At 41.6% G+C, this 15,498-nt stretch overlaps 1 protein-coding gene across 3 annotated transcripts; it reads right to left on the bottom strand.

Annotated features, from left to right (window-relative positions):
• Positions 1-296: 296 nt before the first annotated feature.
• FAIM (Fas apoptotic inhibitory molecule) lies at positions 297-15,253 on the bottom strand. 3 transcript variants are annotated; one of them, XM_054729909.1, is made up of 5 exons: positions 14,950-15,253; positions 9,274-9,406; positions 8,682-8,910; positions 6,809-6,858; positions 297-748 (listed from the first exon to the last, which is right to left on the bottom strand). In XM_054729909.1, exons 1-5 carry the CDS (start codon positions 15,096-15,098, stop codon positions 599-601), a joined length of 711 nt encoding a protein of 236 aa, XP_054585884.1. In that variant the 5' UTR covers positions 15,099-15,253; the 3' UTR covers positions 297-598. The 3 variants fall into 3 exon arrangements, with proteins under 3 accessions (XP_054585884.1, XP_054585887.1, XP_054585885.1); XM_054729912.1 differs by lacking the exon at positions 14,950-15,253 and adding an exon at positions 14,302-14,445; XM_054729910.1 differs by lacking the exon at positions 14,950-15,253 and adding an exon at positions 10,775-10,833.
• Positions 15,254-15,498: the final 245 nt, after the last annotated feature.

Raw genomic sequence — 15,498 nt, 5'->3', positions numbered from 1 at the left:
TACAAATTTAAAGATGATCGCTCTCCGCCATGTGAGGACACAGTGAGAAGGCAGCTTTCTGCAAGCAAGCAGGCAGGCTCTCACTGGGGAACCAAATCAGTCAATATCTTGATCTTGGACTTCTCAATCTCCAGAACTGTGAGAAAGAAATGTCTTGTTTCATCCACAGTCTATGGAATTTTGTCATAGCAGCCCAAGATGACTAATGACACCTATTCATGTTGTCCTGTCTGATATGCACAAGTGAGAAATATATGAAGACATCCATTTTTAGAAACACAATCAAGCAGCACCAATTTTATTTTATAATGTTTATTATAGTAAAAGGTCCTTTTGTAAAACATTAGTGATTTTGGTCCTTATTTTCCATTTGGCTTTGAAACATTTTTACATTATTTACAAAATAAATTGCAGGTCTTTTTAATTGTATATAATATTTTTCCCTGACTCTTAGAACATTACAGTTTCAAGTAACTAAAAAAATAAAAACATGGCAGATTAAATGTACTGAGAAGTACATATTGAACATATTTAATTACCACAGTAATGTAAAAGTCCTGATTGTTACTTCTTAAGATTAATGTTCATGAACATGAAGTCATTCAAGAATCTCTGGGATTTCCCTGTTATCCACAATGAGAGTATGAATAATTCCTTCTCTCCGCTTTCCACTACTGACAGCCTTTATGTAACAGTCGTGGTTCCCAACACTGAAGTGAGTTTCAGTCCCATCATCTACAAACTCACCCTAGGCCAACAGAGAAGGAGAAATTAGTGTTCAGAAACATTTACCTTGAGCACTAACACCGTCTAAAAGGGTGGTAAAATGAATTACATGCTAAATGTTAAGCTTTGTAAAGTTAGAAACTAGTATTTAGGTGCTTTTACATTCTGCTATGAATTGAAAGTTTCTTATCTGTACTCTCTACAATCTAAGAATCTTAAGTTTCAGAGAAAAGTAAAACCATGCACCTCATGGCTCTGTGTATGTAACATGTACTATGCAGACATACAGAATATTTTCAAAAGTAAAAAAGATAAACATGATAGAAAACATTTATTAGTTACTTATTCTAGACCAAGAACAGTTTACATGCATTATTTTATTGCATCCTCACAAGAACCCGGACAGAAATACTATTATCCTCCTTTTACAGAGAAGGAAAGTGAGGCACAGAGTCAATAACTTGCTTAAGACCCTAGTCAATAAGGGATGGAGTGTTCTAACCGCTCTGAAGATCTGACTCCTCGGGTGTAAAGTGGCTTTATAATAAAACACAGAGGTAACAAACACTACTAGATCTAGATTTGCTCTGTCCAATACAAGTAGCCACTAGCCATGTGTAGCAAAATCGAGCACTTGAAATGTGTTGAGTCTGGAATGAGATAGGCTATTTAAGTGTAAAATACACACCGGATTTGGAATACTTAGTATGAAACAAAGAATGTAAAATAACTCACTAAAAACTGTGTCTATTGATTGCATGTTAAATAATACTATTTTGATAGATGGATTTAAATCAAATATAAAATAAATTTCACCTTAAAATATTATTGTTAATAAAGAAGTTACACTCAAAGCTCATGTTTGTGGCTCATACTGAATAGTACTGATCTGGAATAAAAAAAATAGGGGTCAAGTAGTATAGAGAAGGAAGGAAGAAGAGGAGGACTAAAGGATAAGAATAAGAATGAATTACTCCAGAAAGCAAGGAAACCCCAGTCAGACTTAAAACTTGGCTGTGAGCTTCCTGGCAGCCAAAGCAGACAGAGCAAAGTCCCGCAGCTAACGTTATCAAACCAAAGAAAGCACAGGTGCATCAGGGAGAAGCATTTTCCTAGCTCTGAGCAGAATGTGGTCAATAGCTCTTAGGAGAGCTGTATGAACACCTCCAAAGTGAGCGGGTCTGGACCTGGAGTGCAATGTGTTTTCACTCTTTTTTATATTGAGCCTTGAAAAATGTCCTTTAAGTCATACTTCTGTAAAGATCAATTCAGAGGGCAGGGCAATGGTTTAGTAAAATAATTCCTCTAAGTAGCTTCTTGACAATTTGACAGATTCATAACCTTGGTCATGATACTTGGAGATGAAAAGGAGCAAATAAGATGTAACTTGCAGGTGTGCAGAGTACTGGGGAGGCTGCCCGGACACAGAGCTGCCGAATGTCCTGCAAACTAGGCTGTAGTTACAGTGAGGAGGCAACTGGGTCATAAAGAGCTATTGTCCACACACTTGTGGTTTCCTATCAATTACTGAGAAACAGAGACAGTGTAGGGTGAACACTATTTTGAACCAATTTACAACCATATTAATGTCATAAAACAATGTTCTCTTTACATAGGCACTGGAGAATTCTGTGAGTGTGGAAAGGAATGTGGTTCAAACTGCTCGTTCTCCACCGAGAGAACTGCAAGGTAGGAAAGTAAGAACAGGAAGGAGCACCGGGCGTGGCGCCGGGCACCCAGCAGGTGCCCAGTCCATGTGAATGGTAACAGAAGCTGTTCCCAAAGGGGTCACAGGATACCGAAGAGCTCGCCAAGCCTCTCTGCATAAAAGAAGTCAATGAGGAGATTGAACTTGGAGAGTGGCTTAATCTCTGAGAATCAATTTTGAGTGACTCCTGGTTAAATTTCCCTTCAAGAATTAATGCCAGGATTAAGTCTTGATTTAAGGCTTGAGCAGTTCCTCAGAGCGAACATCTATAAGACCCAGCAGGTTCTAGGTAGTCTGAATAAGTTTATCCCAGACCAAGCAGCTCTTCTCATCTTCCTATACCTACACCAGACAGCGGAGATGATGGCAGCATCTACTATTGTGCAGCGAGCTAAAAAGGACTACAGAAGAGAGCGTCTCGTTCTCTAGCCCTGGCGCACCAGAAGCCAGCAGGACAAGCAGGTACTCCCTGCTTGCCAGGTGACCCAATAACACGTGGGAATTTCCATCTGACAATTTCAGTGCCTAGTCCCAACCTCCCTGCTTCCCAATATAGTCTCCTTTGCTTTCACCCCTTCCCCATGCTATGTATACTACACTATTCTTTCTTTCTTTCTTTCTTTCTTTCTTTCTTTCTTTCTTTCTTTCTTTCTTTCTTTCTTTCTTTCTTTCTTTCTTTCTTCCTTTCTTTCTTTCTTTCTTTCTCTTTCTTTCTTTCTTCCTTTCTTCCCTTTCTTCCCTTTCTTCCCCTTCTTTCCTTCTTCCTTTCTTCCTTCCTTTCTTCCTTCCTTTCTTTCTTTCTTTCTTTCTTTCTTTCTTTCTTTCTTTCTTTCTTTCTTTTCTTTCTTTCTTTCTCTTTCTTTCTCTTTTTCTTTCTTTCTCTCTCTCTCTCTCTCTCTCTCTCTCTCTCTCTCTCTCTCTCTCTCTCTCTCTCTCTCTCTCTCTCTTTCTCTCTTTCTTTCTTTCTTTCCCTTCCTTCCTTCCTTCCTTCCTTCCTTCCTTCCTTCCTTCCTTCCTTCCTTCCTTCCTTTCTTTCCTTTAATTGAATCTATTGGGGTGGTATTGGTTAATAAAATTATATAGTTTTCAGGGATACAATTCTATATACACCACTATTACTTAATTCCAGCTTGGAATTCACTCCTATATTCATCTTACTCACAGTGCAAGCAGCTGATAGCAAAAGCCAAACACACTGGGGTTTAGGTAGGGATCTCATCCTGTGTGGCCCCAATGAGTGCGTAGCCTCTGGCACTGCTAGTCTATAAATTCCACTTGACTTCTGGGGGTTGTGACAATGCCCTTTCCTGTCTGTCTTTGTGTCACCATCTGACATCATGTGCATCGTTTCTTTTTCAAAAACTTTGCTTTTAGGAAAGTACCATCTGTTTGAGTGTATGGTATAAAGCCTCCTATTCAAAGTGACCTGTGGATCAGCAGCATGGGCCTCACCTGGGGAAATGTTAAAAATGTGCATGTATGTTTGAGAAGCAGCAGGAAGCACCGCTTTAATGTGAATAAACACAGAAGTACACAACTTTTGGGGGAGGTATTTTCTAATGGGGGAACTCTTTTTAGGATAGAGCCTGGTCCAGGAAATGAAAGGTAGAGTGGGAGGTCGGGCAAGCTTACAACGTAAATTATTTCCAAATTCTTGCTGCCCCAAGCACTTTTCAGGAAAGGTTTTCAAATTTTGGAGTCTGAAGTAATTCCTCCCTTTTATTTATTTTTTTTTCAACTAAGAGGACCTTCGGATTTATTATAAAATCTTCATAATTAGGAAATGTAGCAACATTTCAACATAACTTACACACATGGTGTGAAGAATAATAAAAAGGTCAACTTATGGAGAAACCAAGATGGCGGCATAGGTAAACACCTGAACTTGCCGCCTCGCACAACCACTTCAAAACTATAACTAAAAGACAAAACGGACATCATCCAGAACCACAGGAAGGCTGGCTAAGTGGAAATTCTACAACTAGAAGGGAAGAGAAAAACACACTGAGACTCAAAGGAGCTGCGGAAGTAAAGGGCAGAGGTACAGAGGCGCGTGCATGGAGAGGGCTGGCAACTGAGTACATGGCTGGCTTTTTCAATCCGCAGGGAGACACAAGCTCCCGACTACTCTGAACTCCAGTTCCGGGTGAGACTCTGTGGACCCAGACTCATACAGGGGGAAACTGGACTGTCTGGCAGCGGGCAGAACTCAAAGGCGGCTTTCTCTCAGAGGTGCTTGCAGTGATTACCGTGGGACACTGAGACCTGGGGGCCTCTTAGGGGAGGGCTGACGGGAAGTCATTGCTGTTTGCTCCGCCCTGAGACTCTGCCCCATCCAAGCTGTGCGCAAAGGCTTTTGCATATGAATGGCCTGGTCCTTTGAAATCTAAACTTACCTATAAAACTGCAGGTGAGTCAGAGAGACCCAGAACATCCAAAAGAAGGCCCAAGGCCCCTCAGCAGCTTGCATTGCTTCACAACTGGGCCTCATCTGGGCACCTCCAAAACCCAAACAAAGAAGAGGAATCTGCAGATCTCTCTGTAGCTCCTGCTGGGTGGCCTCAGGCAGAGGCTAAATTAGCACCTCCATGGAGATCCAAGAGCCAGTGTACCCAGGGAACAGAGTAGGACCATCCAGATTACAACTCCTCAGATCCATAAGGGACACACTCGGGGCAGACTCAGTGAGCACGAAAGCCCCACTGAAGCAAGTCTTGCCTCATAAGGGTGTCTCTAGCACAGAAGTTCTCCCATCGTAGACACAGCTGATTCTCACAGCCAGTTGGCCTGGAGGTCAATTCCTCCCAGTGATACCAACAACAATCAAGGCTTAACTACAACAAGACTGTGCATACAGCCCACAAAGGGGTGCACCTAGAGTGTCCACCTCAGGTAACTGGGGAGGCTGAGCCACTGGGCCCTATAGGACACCTAGCACACAAAGCCACCCTATCAACTCAGGGAAGCAGCCAAAATGTGGAGACAAAGAAAGAGGTCACAAATGAAAGAAATGGAGGAAAGCAAACTACTGAATATAGAGTTCAAAACCATGGTTATAAGGTTTAGTGAGACCCTCGAGGATATGAAAAAGGACCAACAAGAAATTAAGCATACACTGACTGAAATAAAAAATAATATACAGAGATCCAACAGCAGACTAGAGGATCGCAAGAATCAAGTCAAAGATTTGAAATACAAAGAAGCCAAAAACACCCAACCGGAAAAGCAAAAAGAAAAAAGAATCCAAAAATATGAAGATAGTGTAAGGAGCCTCTGGGACAACTTCAAGCGTACCAACATCAGAATTATGGGGGTGCCAGAAGAAGAGAGAGAGCAAGATACTGAAAACCTATTTGAAGAAATAATGACAGAAAACTTCCCCCACCTGGTGAAAGAAATAGACTTACAAGTCCAAGAAGTGCACAGAACCCCAAACAAAAGGAATCCTAAGAGGACCACACCAAGACACATCATAATGCCAAGAGCAAAAGACAGAGAATATTAAAAGCAGCAAGAGAAAAACAGTTAGTTACCTACAAGGGAGCACCCATACGACTGTCAGCTGATTTCTCAACAGAAACTATGCAGGCCAGAAGGGAGTGGCAAGAAATATTCAAAGTGATGAATAGCAAGAACCTACAACCAAGATTACTCTACCCAGCAAAGCTATCATTCAGAATTGAAGGTCAGATAAAGAGCTTCACTGATAATAAAAAGCTAAAGGAGTTCATCACCGCCAAACCCGTATTATATGAAATGCTGAAAGGTATTCTTTAAGAAGAGGAAGAAGAAGAAAAGGGTAAAGATAAAAATAATGAACAACAAATACATATCTATCAACAAGTGAATCTAAAAATCAAGTGAATAAAAAAATCTGATGAACAGAATAATCTGGTGAATATAATAGAATCAGGGGCATAGAAAGGGAGTGGACTGACAATCCTGGGGGGGGAAGGGATGTGGGGGGTGTGGGAAGAGACTGGACAAAAATTGTACACCTATGGATGAGGATGGGGTGGGGGGATAAGGGCAGAGGGTGGGGTGGGAACCAGTTGGAGGGGAGCTATGGGGGGGAAAAAGAAGAACAACTGTAATAATCTGAACAATAAAGATTTATAAAAAGAAAAATAAAACAACTGGGTAGGAACTCAGAGTTGATTCACTAGCAGATTCTTATACTAGTAGGTTTCCCATCCCCAAATTCCTTTAGGACATATTATTTCATCTTATCCTTATGTTGTGGGAAAAGAAGAAAATGAAAAGTTTAAATGGCATACAACAGAAAGAGGAACAACTGTAATAACCTGAACAATAAAGATTTAAAAAATAAAAATAAAATAAAATTATTACCACATTAAAAAAAAGTCAACTTACTGCTGTCTCCATTTTTTTACCATTGCACCATACATCCATAGTGTCTTTTTCTGTAAAAGTAACAAATTAAAAATTATAATATATGATTTTAAAGATAACTCTTTATATTTATTATTTTTAGAAAGGTTTGATACACTGGATTCCTCAAAGTCCATTAACTTTTCACAACTTTGAATTGGTTCTAAATTTGAAGAAACGGATTATTTTCTTCACAGACAAAATCAAAATGAAACAAAACAAACTTTTAAGAGAAAATCATGATCCCAATACAAATTGATGAAGACTTGTTAAACTCAACAGTAAATACTGAAGCATAATCTTCAAAGGAAGATGCATACAAGTGAATGTGAGGAGGGACTTTTCCAAAAGGAATGTCCTTTAGTATCAGTGACTAGATGACTACCCCGGCCTCTCACGCTGAGTCAATTGGAAGATGGCATAAAAAGACCACCAAGCCCTGGGCAGTGTGGCTCAGTTGGATGGAGTGCTGTGTCATACACCGAAAGGTCACAAGTTCAATTCTGGTCAGGGCACATGCCTAGGCTGCAGATTCAGTCCCCAATCGAGTGAGTACAGGAGGTAACTGATGGATGTTTCTCTCTCTCCCATCAATGTTTCTCTCTCCCTTCCTCTCTCTCTAAAAATTCTGTAAAAATGTCCTCGGGTGAGGATTAAAAAAAGACCACTACAAAGGGCTGCCACAGAGCTCATACAGAATAGACAGGATAAAGTTCTAAAGGGTTAGAAATGTAGCCTTACGAGTAAATATTTTAATGGATAGTGCAATAATCTCTATTCATTTTTGTAATGGTTTCACTTGAGGGAAAAATTACTGGATCATAAGAAAAAATATAAGTATACCTGGTGGACTGTGCTAAGTGCTGACAAAAGAGCAAAATGCTGCCAAAATACACCTGAGAGAGAGAGAGAAATATCAATGTGAGAGAGAAGCATTGATTAGTTGCCTCCCATACTCACCCTGACCTGAGATCAAACCCGCAATGTGGGTATGCGCCCTGACTGAGAATTGAACCCCAGCCTTTTGGTATACAGGACAACGCTCCAACCAATTGAGTCACCTGGCTAGGGCCTTTTATTTTTTTAATCTACTTTTATCTAGACTCACCAACTTGATCTGCTGCAGTCCTAACCCTATTGCCACCTAGAGAAAAATTCCCTTCTCACTGGTGAATCTTAAATTTCCAACTGCCTTTAGACATGCTTTTAAAGTGAAATATCGAATAACAGCCAATGTCTATATCAATACTTCTTTTTATTTATTTAAAATGTTATTTATTGATTTTAGAGAGAGGGGATGGAAGAGAAAGGAACATCAATTTGTTGTTCTCCTTATTTATGCATTCATTGGCTGGCTCTTGTATGTGCCCCATCCAAGAGTGGAACACATAACCTGGGTGCATCAGGACGATGCTCTAACTAAGTGAGCTACCTAGCCAGGGCCCAATAGTTCTTTTTTTAAACCTAAGTTTATACTCCTCAAATCCATCACTATAAACTCTGACTCTCACATTTTATATATAAATCAATCAATTAAATGAATACTTCATTCACACAGAACACATTAAAAATACACCTATTCAAAGCTCCCATGGCGGGGGGTGGGGTGGGGAGGGAGGAGATTAGCCAATGAACTTATATGCCTATATGCATAACCCATAGACACAGACAATAAAGTGGTGAAGGCCTGGGGCGGGGGGAGGAGGGCACTGGGGTAAAAGGAACATATGTAATACTTTCAACAATAAAGATTTAAAAGGGAAAAAAAAAGCTCCCATAAAAGATCTGGACAGTTAGAGAAAGTAATTAAACAGCCATTATAAAAATCAATTCTGTAGTAACAGCAATCACTTACCCAACACAACTCTCAAGTCTTCACCATCCAAATGTAATACCCAAGTATTGGTGGTTTTTGATCTGTTCTCCATATACTTCTTAAGACTTTTCCCATTAATTTCCAGAGTATATTCATAAGCAAAACCACTGACAGCATCTATATTTATGGTTGCTTTTGTCTTTGCAGCTCCAACACAGAAGGTTTCTTTGCCCACTAATTTGAACATCCATTCTTTTCTTATCTCTTCCTAAGTAATAAAATAGAAAAGTTGAAAACACACAAATGGAAGAAAATGTAATGTTTAATGTTAGAAATAATATAATTAAAGTGAGCAAATGATAATGCTAGTTAGATGTAATATTAATTTGTGATGCAAAGGTTTTAGACTCTAAAGGCATTTTATGTTTAAATATTAGATGTTAGATGTTATAGTCTATGAATTCCTTAACTATGATTCAATAGCTTTGCACAGCAAAATGATACAGGCCAAAATATAAAGATAACCACTTTAGTCAGAGAAAAGCCTGAATTCACATATGAAGAATCTACACTAACAAAATAAACCTTCTCTGTATACCATATTTACAAAGTAACATGCTTTTTTTCCTACCTTCCCATCTACATATACCACTCGTTTTCCGGATGTGGTCCCATGTTCAAATTCAATCCTATGGACTCCATCACTCAAAGCAACATCCCAAACGGCTACAAGATCTGTCATTTTTACCAGGCTATCCGGAGGGCTAAGGGAATAAAATACAGCAATTATAGAAGGCCAGAAACAGTTATAGGATAGCCAACTAATCCTTCCAAGGAGAAAATAACAGATGTTTAAAACCCATAAAATTACAAAATATTAAAGTGATATTACCTAAGAAATCTCACTCACAGTACATGAAACTATCTTCTCCCTCTTATGCACTCTTCCTTTAAGATGAAAGTACTCTCATGGGTATACACAGGTAATTCCAAACAAAGTCACCTTAATTTTAATAGGATTAAGAATCTATCAGTTTATCCATGACAGTATTCTAAGCTAGGCTACAGAATAATGCTTGGAAAGGTCAGTAAGAAGTCTCTGTTTCTCCCTCCCCTTATTGAAAAGCAGTCTTTAATTTTGTTGGTTTTTTTTTCAGATCCAATAATTCCAAAACAAGAATTCTACAAACCTTTCATACTTAAACCAATGACTAAGAATTAATTTTAACAAAAACACTTTTTAATTTACTAAAGTAAGACTGAGAAAAGGAGAAGTCATGGAAGAAATGTCCTATAATAAAGATTAAAATGTTATGAAAAATAGTAACTCTTGTCATTGATGTAGAAAATCTTATTTATAAAAAAGGAAAAAGAAAATCTTATTTAAAAAAATAAAGGATTTTATTTAGTCAGAAGTTTCTGGCATAATTTAAACACATTTTAATATAAAACATAATATAAATATTTTAATATAAAACATATTATGTTTTATATGTAAATGACATATATAATATTATAGTGATAGAGGTTTTTAGCTTCGAGAAAAGTAACATTACAGCCTTAATGACCATAGCTAACAGTGAAGTGTTTACTGTGTGCCAGTCACTATTGTAAGAGCTTTACATGTATTAATTCATAGAATCCTCATCATGGAGGGGTACTATTATTATCCCTATTTTATAGGTGAGGAAACTGAGGCTCAGAGAGGCTAAGGACTTGTCTAAGGTCACAATGACAGTAAGTGGGATGGGATTTAAACTTAGGACTCTGGCTCAAGAGACTGTTCTCTTAACTATGTCCGACTCTTCGTTCCCTCTCATCTCCTTCGTGTGCTCTAAATCAGGGATACTGAGTGGGTTTTATGTCATTTTGAAGTGATTGCCAAGAACTGTGCTGAGAGGGATTTGAAGATCTTATATCCAGGTCCTATAAAGGATGCCACATTAGCGGTGGCCACCCTCAGACCGGGTGTTTACTACCCGCGTTCACATCATAGAAAAGCAAAACCATGCACTTTGCAATTTTACAAAATGTGTCCTTTAAAAAGTAACCTGGATAAATAACTCTTCTGGATGACTAAAACAATCTTGAAAGTTTCAAAAGCTAGTCTGATTGCAATGCAAGATATTTACCTTTCGTCATCTTCAAAGATAGGACTCTCATCTCCAGATGCCATGGTTGGCAAAACAGTCTTTAATCCAATTAGCAGCCAGGAAAGAAAACAGCAGAATTGCAGGCAAGAAAGATTGAGAGCAACAGAGATGACATCTGTAAAAGGGTTTTTCTAACTTTGCAATCCATTTCTTAAAATGGAATGAAATTTCTGATGAAACAGCTTTTACACACAATAGAATTGCAATCTCTAATTTCCAGGGAAAGAAGTTAAGTCATTCAAATCGGTTAATCATATTTTTCTGTGGTATGGATTTATAATCTCCTAAAACTAGAGAATAAACTCTAGTTTATTTCAAGGGTTATACCACATCAGAGCATCAAGAGACCTGGAAGTCCCCTGGGTTCCATGCTTCTCAAATTGAGGCAGAAGGAGCCCCAAGGGTCTTCGGCAGTGCGTCAGGGAATACACAAAACTCTAGGATAAACAGAATGCATCTTTTGGACGCATCAATGTTACAGGTGGTTACAAATTTAAAATGCAATCTTTATACTAAATTTTAGAAGGCTACATTATGGTAGAATATATAATTAAAACAAATTTTTTAGATAACTTCAAAGAAATGGTGAGTTTGCAGGAAGCAGCCAAGAATATGCTAGCTGGCTTTAGAAGAGCAAACTTAATTCACCTGTTTACTCAAGCCCACTTAATGTACTAGTGCCAAAAATGAATCCACAAAAATGATGTGGTTTGCTCAGGCCACTAGCAGGGCCCAAGCCAAACCTAGAGCCCAGTGTTCCTGTGCAATTAACTAAACGGTAACTGGGCTATAATGCTAATTAAGTTTCACTGCGATCAGAAGCACAGGTGTACTCACATACACAGGAATCCCTCCATATTTGAAGATTTGGGATTAACGGTTATACCCCTGCCAAACCTACTAAAAAATGGGCTCACTAATTTTTGCTCCCAAGTTCTACCCTAGCCTAGCCTTCTTCCTACTGATGCCCAAGGGTGCTCTCTCCTTGTTAAAAATGGAAGCTCAAACAACCAGAAGCCACAAATTGTTTTTTAAAAGATGTTAAGAGATTGACATCCATAAAAGCAATATAACAGGCAAAGAAAAGCTAAGAATTTCAGAATGAAAACTAGGTATTTAAAAACACTTTGTACCTAAAATAAATCCCTCTTTTTTTATTAGCACCTTAAAATTTTATAGATTTTTCTAGTCTTAGGAAGCCCTAGGGTACCTCCTATGAAAGTGGAGGGTAGATGGAACTAGAGAGCATTATGCTAAGCGAAATAAGCCAGTCGGAGAAAGGTAAATATCACATGATCTCACTCATGTGTGGAATATAATGATCAACATAATTTGATGAACAAAAATAGTTCCAGAGACAAATGGCAGGGGAGGTCGGGGGAGGGGAGGGTGATTAGAGAGCAACCAAAGGACTTGTATGCATGCATATTAGCATACCCAATGGGCACAGACACTCAGACACTGGGGCAGTGGGGGCTTGCCCAGGTGGGAATGGTTGGGGGGGGGGGTCAATTGGGGAAAAAGGAGACATATGTAAAATTTCAGACAATAAAAAAATAAATAAAAAGAAAGTGGAGGGTATCCTACAACTATAAAAGCAAAGGGAATGCATAGCAATAGAGTAAGCCAAACAGTGTATATCAACTTGGATAAAGCATCCTCTGCAAATCAGAGTGGACATAGGGATATTGTTCAAATTTTGCTCTACAACTTGTAGAGACCCTAGAAAGTTCAGTAATTCAGCATTCAAACTTGAACGAATTGCCCAGTTTTCCATTATAAGGAACTTCAAGTATTATTGGACTAAGATAATGCATGATGCCATCTTAGTTATAATAACTTTTCATATAGGTGTAAAAGACAACACAATAAATAAAAAGGGGGTTAGAAATCAATATTGAAATTGTTTTCTTTTAAATTATCAACATCCATTCATATATGTATTTATGGAGTATCTGTTTAAGGTGTAAACATGTTTTGGAAATAGTGGTGATGGTTGAAAACACTGTCAGTGTACTTAATGTCATTAAATTCTTGACACTTAAAAATAGATAAAGTGACAAAAAGCAATACTGTAATATACCAAAAAAATGGAATTGTATACTTTGAATGGATGAATTATATGGTGTATGAATTACATATCAACAAAGTTGTTTAAAAAAAAAAAAGGCCTAGGTGCCCTGAGGCTAGTGTTTCTTGGGATGTAATCCACTTAAAAGCAAGAGATGATCACAGCTGCCCTGGTCACCTGACTCATTGGAATGGAAAGTCAGTCACACACAGATCTCTAACTTACAAACTGGACTTAAACACTCATAATCGGAATGCATCCACCATGCTAATAGTTATCAGTCACTTGTGTGCCAGGCGCGGAGCTGGGCACGGAGCTCAGAGTGAGGGACCCCGGAGGGGTGGGAGGAGGATCACAGCACCTCCATGGGAGTGTCTCACACAGGGAAGCAGGAAAAGACAGAATGGGCCCGGAGAAAGGACCCCAGCCCTGCCAAGTGGTGGGAAGGCTTTGGTTTAATATTCGGGGGAAAGGAACCAATCCACTGTAAGTTTTAAACTCCTATCTACACATTTAATTTTCAGGATCATGTGACCAAACAGGAAAATAAATGATCATGACAGAGAAAAATTCCCTCTATTTTAGCACAAAACTTAAAATGTAAATGAAATGAATGGAAAAACGAATTCCATGTATTTTCACTGATGAGGACAATGTCACTCGAAGTCTTTTTCAAGTCTTCAAGGAAAGATTTTTGAGTTTCTAGTGACTGGGCATCAGCAGAATCTCTTAAAATCCCTTCCCTTACAACCCAACACCCATGTTTCAGTGTATGACTGAAACATTAAAACGTCTCCACGATTCATCTAAGCCCAGCTTGAATTTTGCATTAACCCAAGTTTAACCGTATTGGGGACTGTAGTGGTTTGTCCAAGTTAAATCTAAATCAAAATTTTAAAATTACTAAGATACTCATAGTTCCCTTTTCAGCAAAAGCTCTAGGTAAGGACAGCCACAAGGCAAGGCACTCTTTAACAAACAGGTGTTGACAATTTGCTCCCTGTGCCTTGTGGGACCTGCAACAAAGGCGACCAGGAAGTTCCTTGAGCCAGGTATTCCCCAACACTAGTGAAGGTGGAAAAACCAGAATAACTCTTCTAAGGAGCATTCTGCAATGATCAGTGGTCGGCAAACTCATTAGTCAACAGAGCCAAATATCAACAATACAGCGATTGAAATTTCTTTGGAGAGCCAAATTTTTTAAACTTAAACTTCTTCTCACGCCACTTCTTCAAAATAGACTCGCCCAGGCCGTGGTATTTTGGGGAAGAGCCACACTCAAGGGGCCAAAGAGCAGCCGCCTGTGGCTCGCGAGCCGCAGTTTGCCGACCTCGGTGCAATGTATATCTACCACAAGCCTTAGGAAGGAGTCAGTGTAAACAAAAGCCAGACGGAACAGTGCTAACAACCTGCTTTTGTAAAAACTGAAAACCACCTGTGTGTTCACCATCCGGGAGGGGACCCACGGAGTAAATCACAGTCCTGTCATTCAACAGCCTGAAGGTGGAGCCAGGTCAGACTCCGGGGAAGGATGCAGAGGTCAACCTGGCCCCCAGGACCGCAGCCTGGTGTCCTCCATACAAAGAAACCGAGAAACCCATCCCAAGCCGCGGGTGATGCCCGCGATGTACCGAGAAAGAAGCCAAGTCACACCCCTTTCCGATCCGGGTCCTGCAAAAGCACAGTCTGGCCACGCTTATGGGGAAAAGGAAGGACATGCAGCTCCAAGCTCCCCCGGGCTGTTTTCCCGGCTCCTGCGCTTCCTCCCCGGTGCTGTCCGGCCCCACTTTTTCAACAGCGACAAGTGCTAACTTTAGAGGTGGGACGAGGCCGGAGGCTGGAGCGGCCGATCGCGGGGCCCGGCCGGCACCGGGGTCCCCGCCTCTGCCCGCGCGGCCGGGCGGCCGGGCGCCGCCGGAACACACCCCGCGGGCCCGGGGCCTCCCGCCGCTCTCCCGGCCGCGTGGACGCGCCCGCCGCGCCCGGAGATGGCGGCCGCCGCGCCGCAGAGGGGGTGCCGGGGCTGCGCGCAGGGGCCTCCGGGGGGCCGGGCCGGGCCCCCCACCTGGGCCGCGGGTCTCACCTGTGCGCCGTGGGCTGCGGGGGGGGGGGCTCCGGGCCACGCCGGGGATCGGTGCGGACTCGGCCGCTTAGGCCGCGGGGCCTTCTCCCTCCGCCGAGAACCGGACGCAGCCCCCGCGGAAGCCGAAACTCGGCGAGCGCGAGTCCCATGCGCGCCGGCTGTGTGTCGGCTTCGGGTCCCCGGGGGGCGCCGGGGCGCAGGCCGCCACCGCCCGGCCGCGCCGCTGCCCGGCCCCGCCCGCCGCCTCGGCGCGCCGCCCCTCCTCGGCCCCGACCCCAGGCCCAGCCCGGCGGCGGCGCCCCGGCCAGCGGCGCCGTGAGAACCCGCTGAGGGCGGGCGCGGGGCTGGGCGCGGGGCGGTAACCTGGGGGCAGAGCGGACCCTGAGCCTGCGCTGCAGACGCCGGGCAGGCTCATCCGATCGCGGCCTTCGCTCCGTGAAACCTCTGGGTGGGTTCCGACTACTTCTTTAGTTTGGAGACCCAACCCCCGTAGGAGAGGCCCGAGGCCCGGTGTATGATGCTCTCGCCTACCTACCTTCGTGGGTGCCC

The sequence above is a fragment of the Eptesicus fuscus genome, chromosome 18 (assembly GCF_027574615.1).
Source record: "Eptesicus fuscus isolate TK198812 chromosome 18, DD_ASM_mEF_20220401, whole genome shotgun sequence".
In the NCBI taxonomy this organism is placed as follows: Eukaryota; Metazoa; Chordata; class Mammalia; order Chiroptera; family Vespertilionidae; genus Eptesicus; species Eptesicus fuscus.
The sequence above is the reverse complement of the archived record's forward strand: the minus strand, read 5'-3'. Positions and strand labels throughout refer to the sequence as shown.

What these genes read in the sequence shown, in the direction of transcription:
- FAIM (XM_054729909.1), bottom strand. Translation starts at nt 15,098, where the DNA reads ATGGGACTCGCGCTCGCCGAGTTTCGGCTTCCGCGGGGGCTGCGTCCG. An exon ending in TGGTATATGTAGATGGGAAG is followed by an intron (nt 8,911 to 9,273) that starts GTAGGAAAAAAA and finishes TTTATTACTTAG; the next exon opens with GAAGAGATAAGAAAAGAATG. An exon ending in GTAAAAAAATGGAGACAGCA is followed by an intron (nt 749 to 6,808) that starts GTAAGTTGACTT and finishes CTGTTGGCCTAG; the next exon opens with GGTGAGTTTGTAGATGATGG.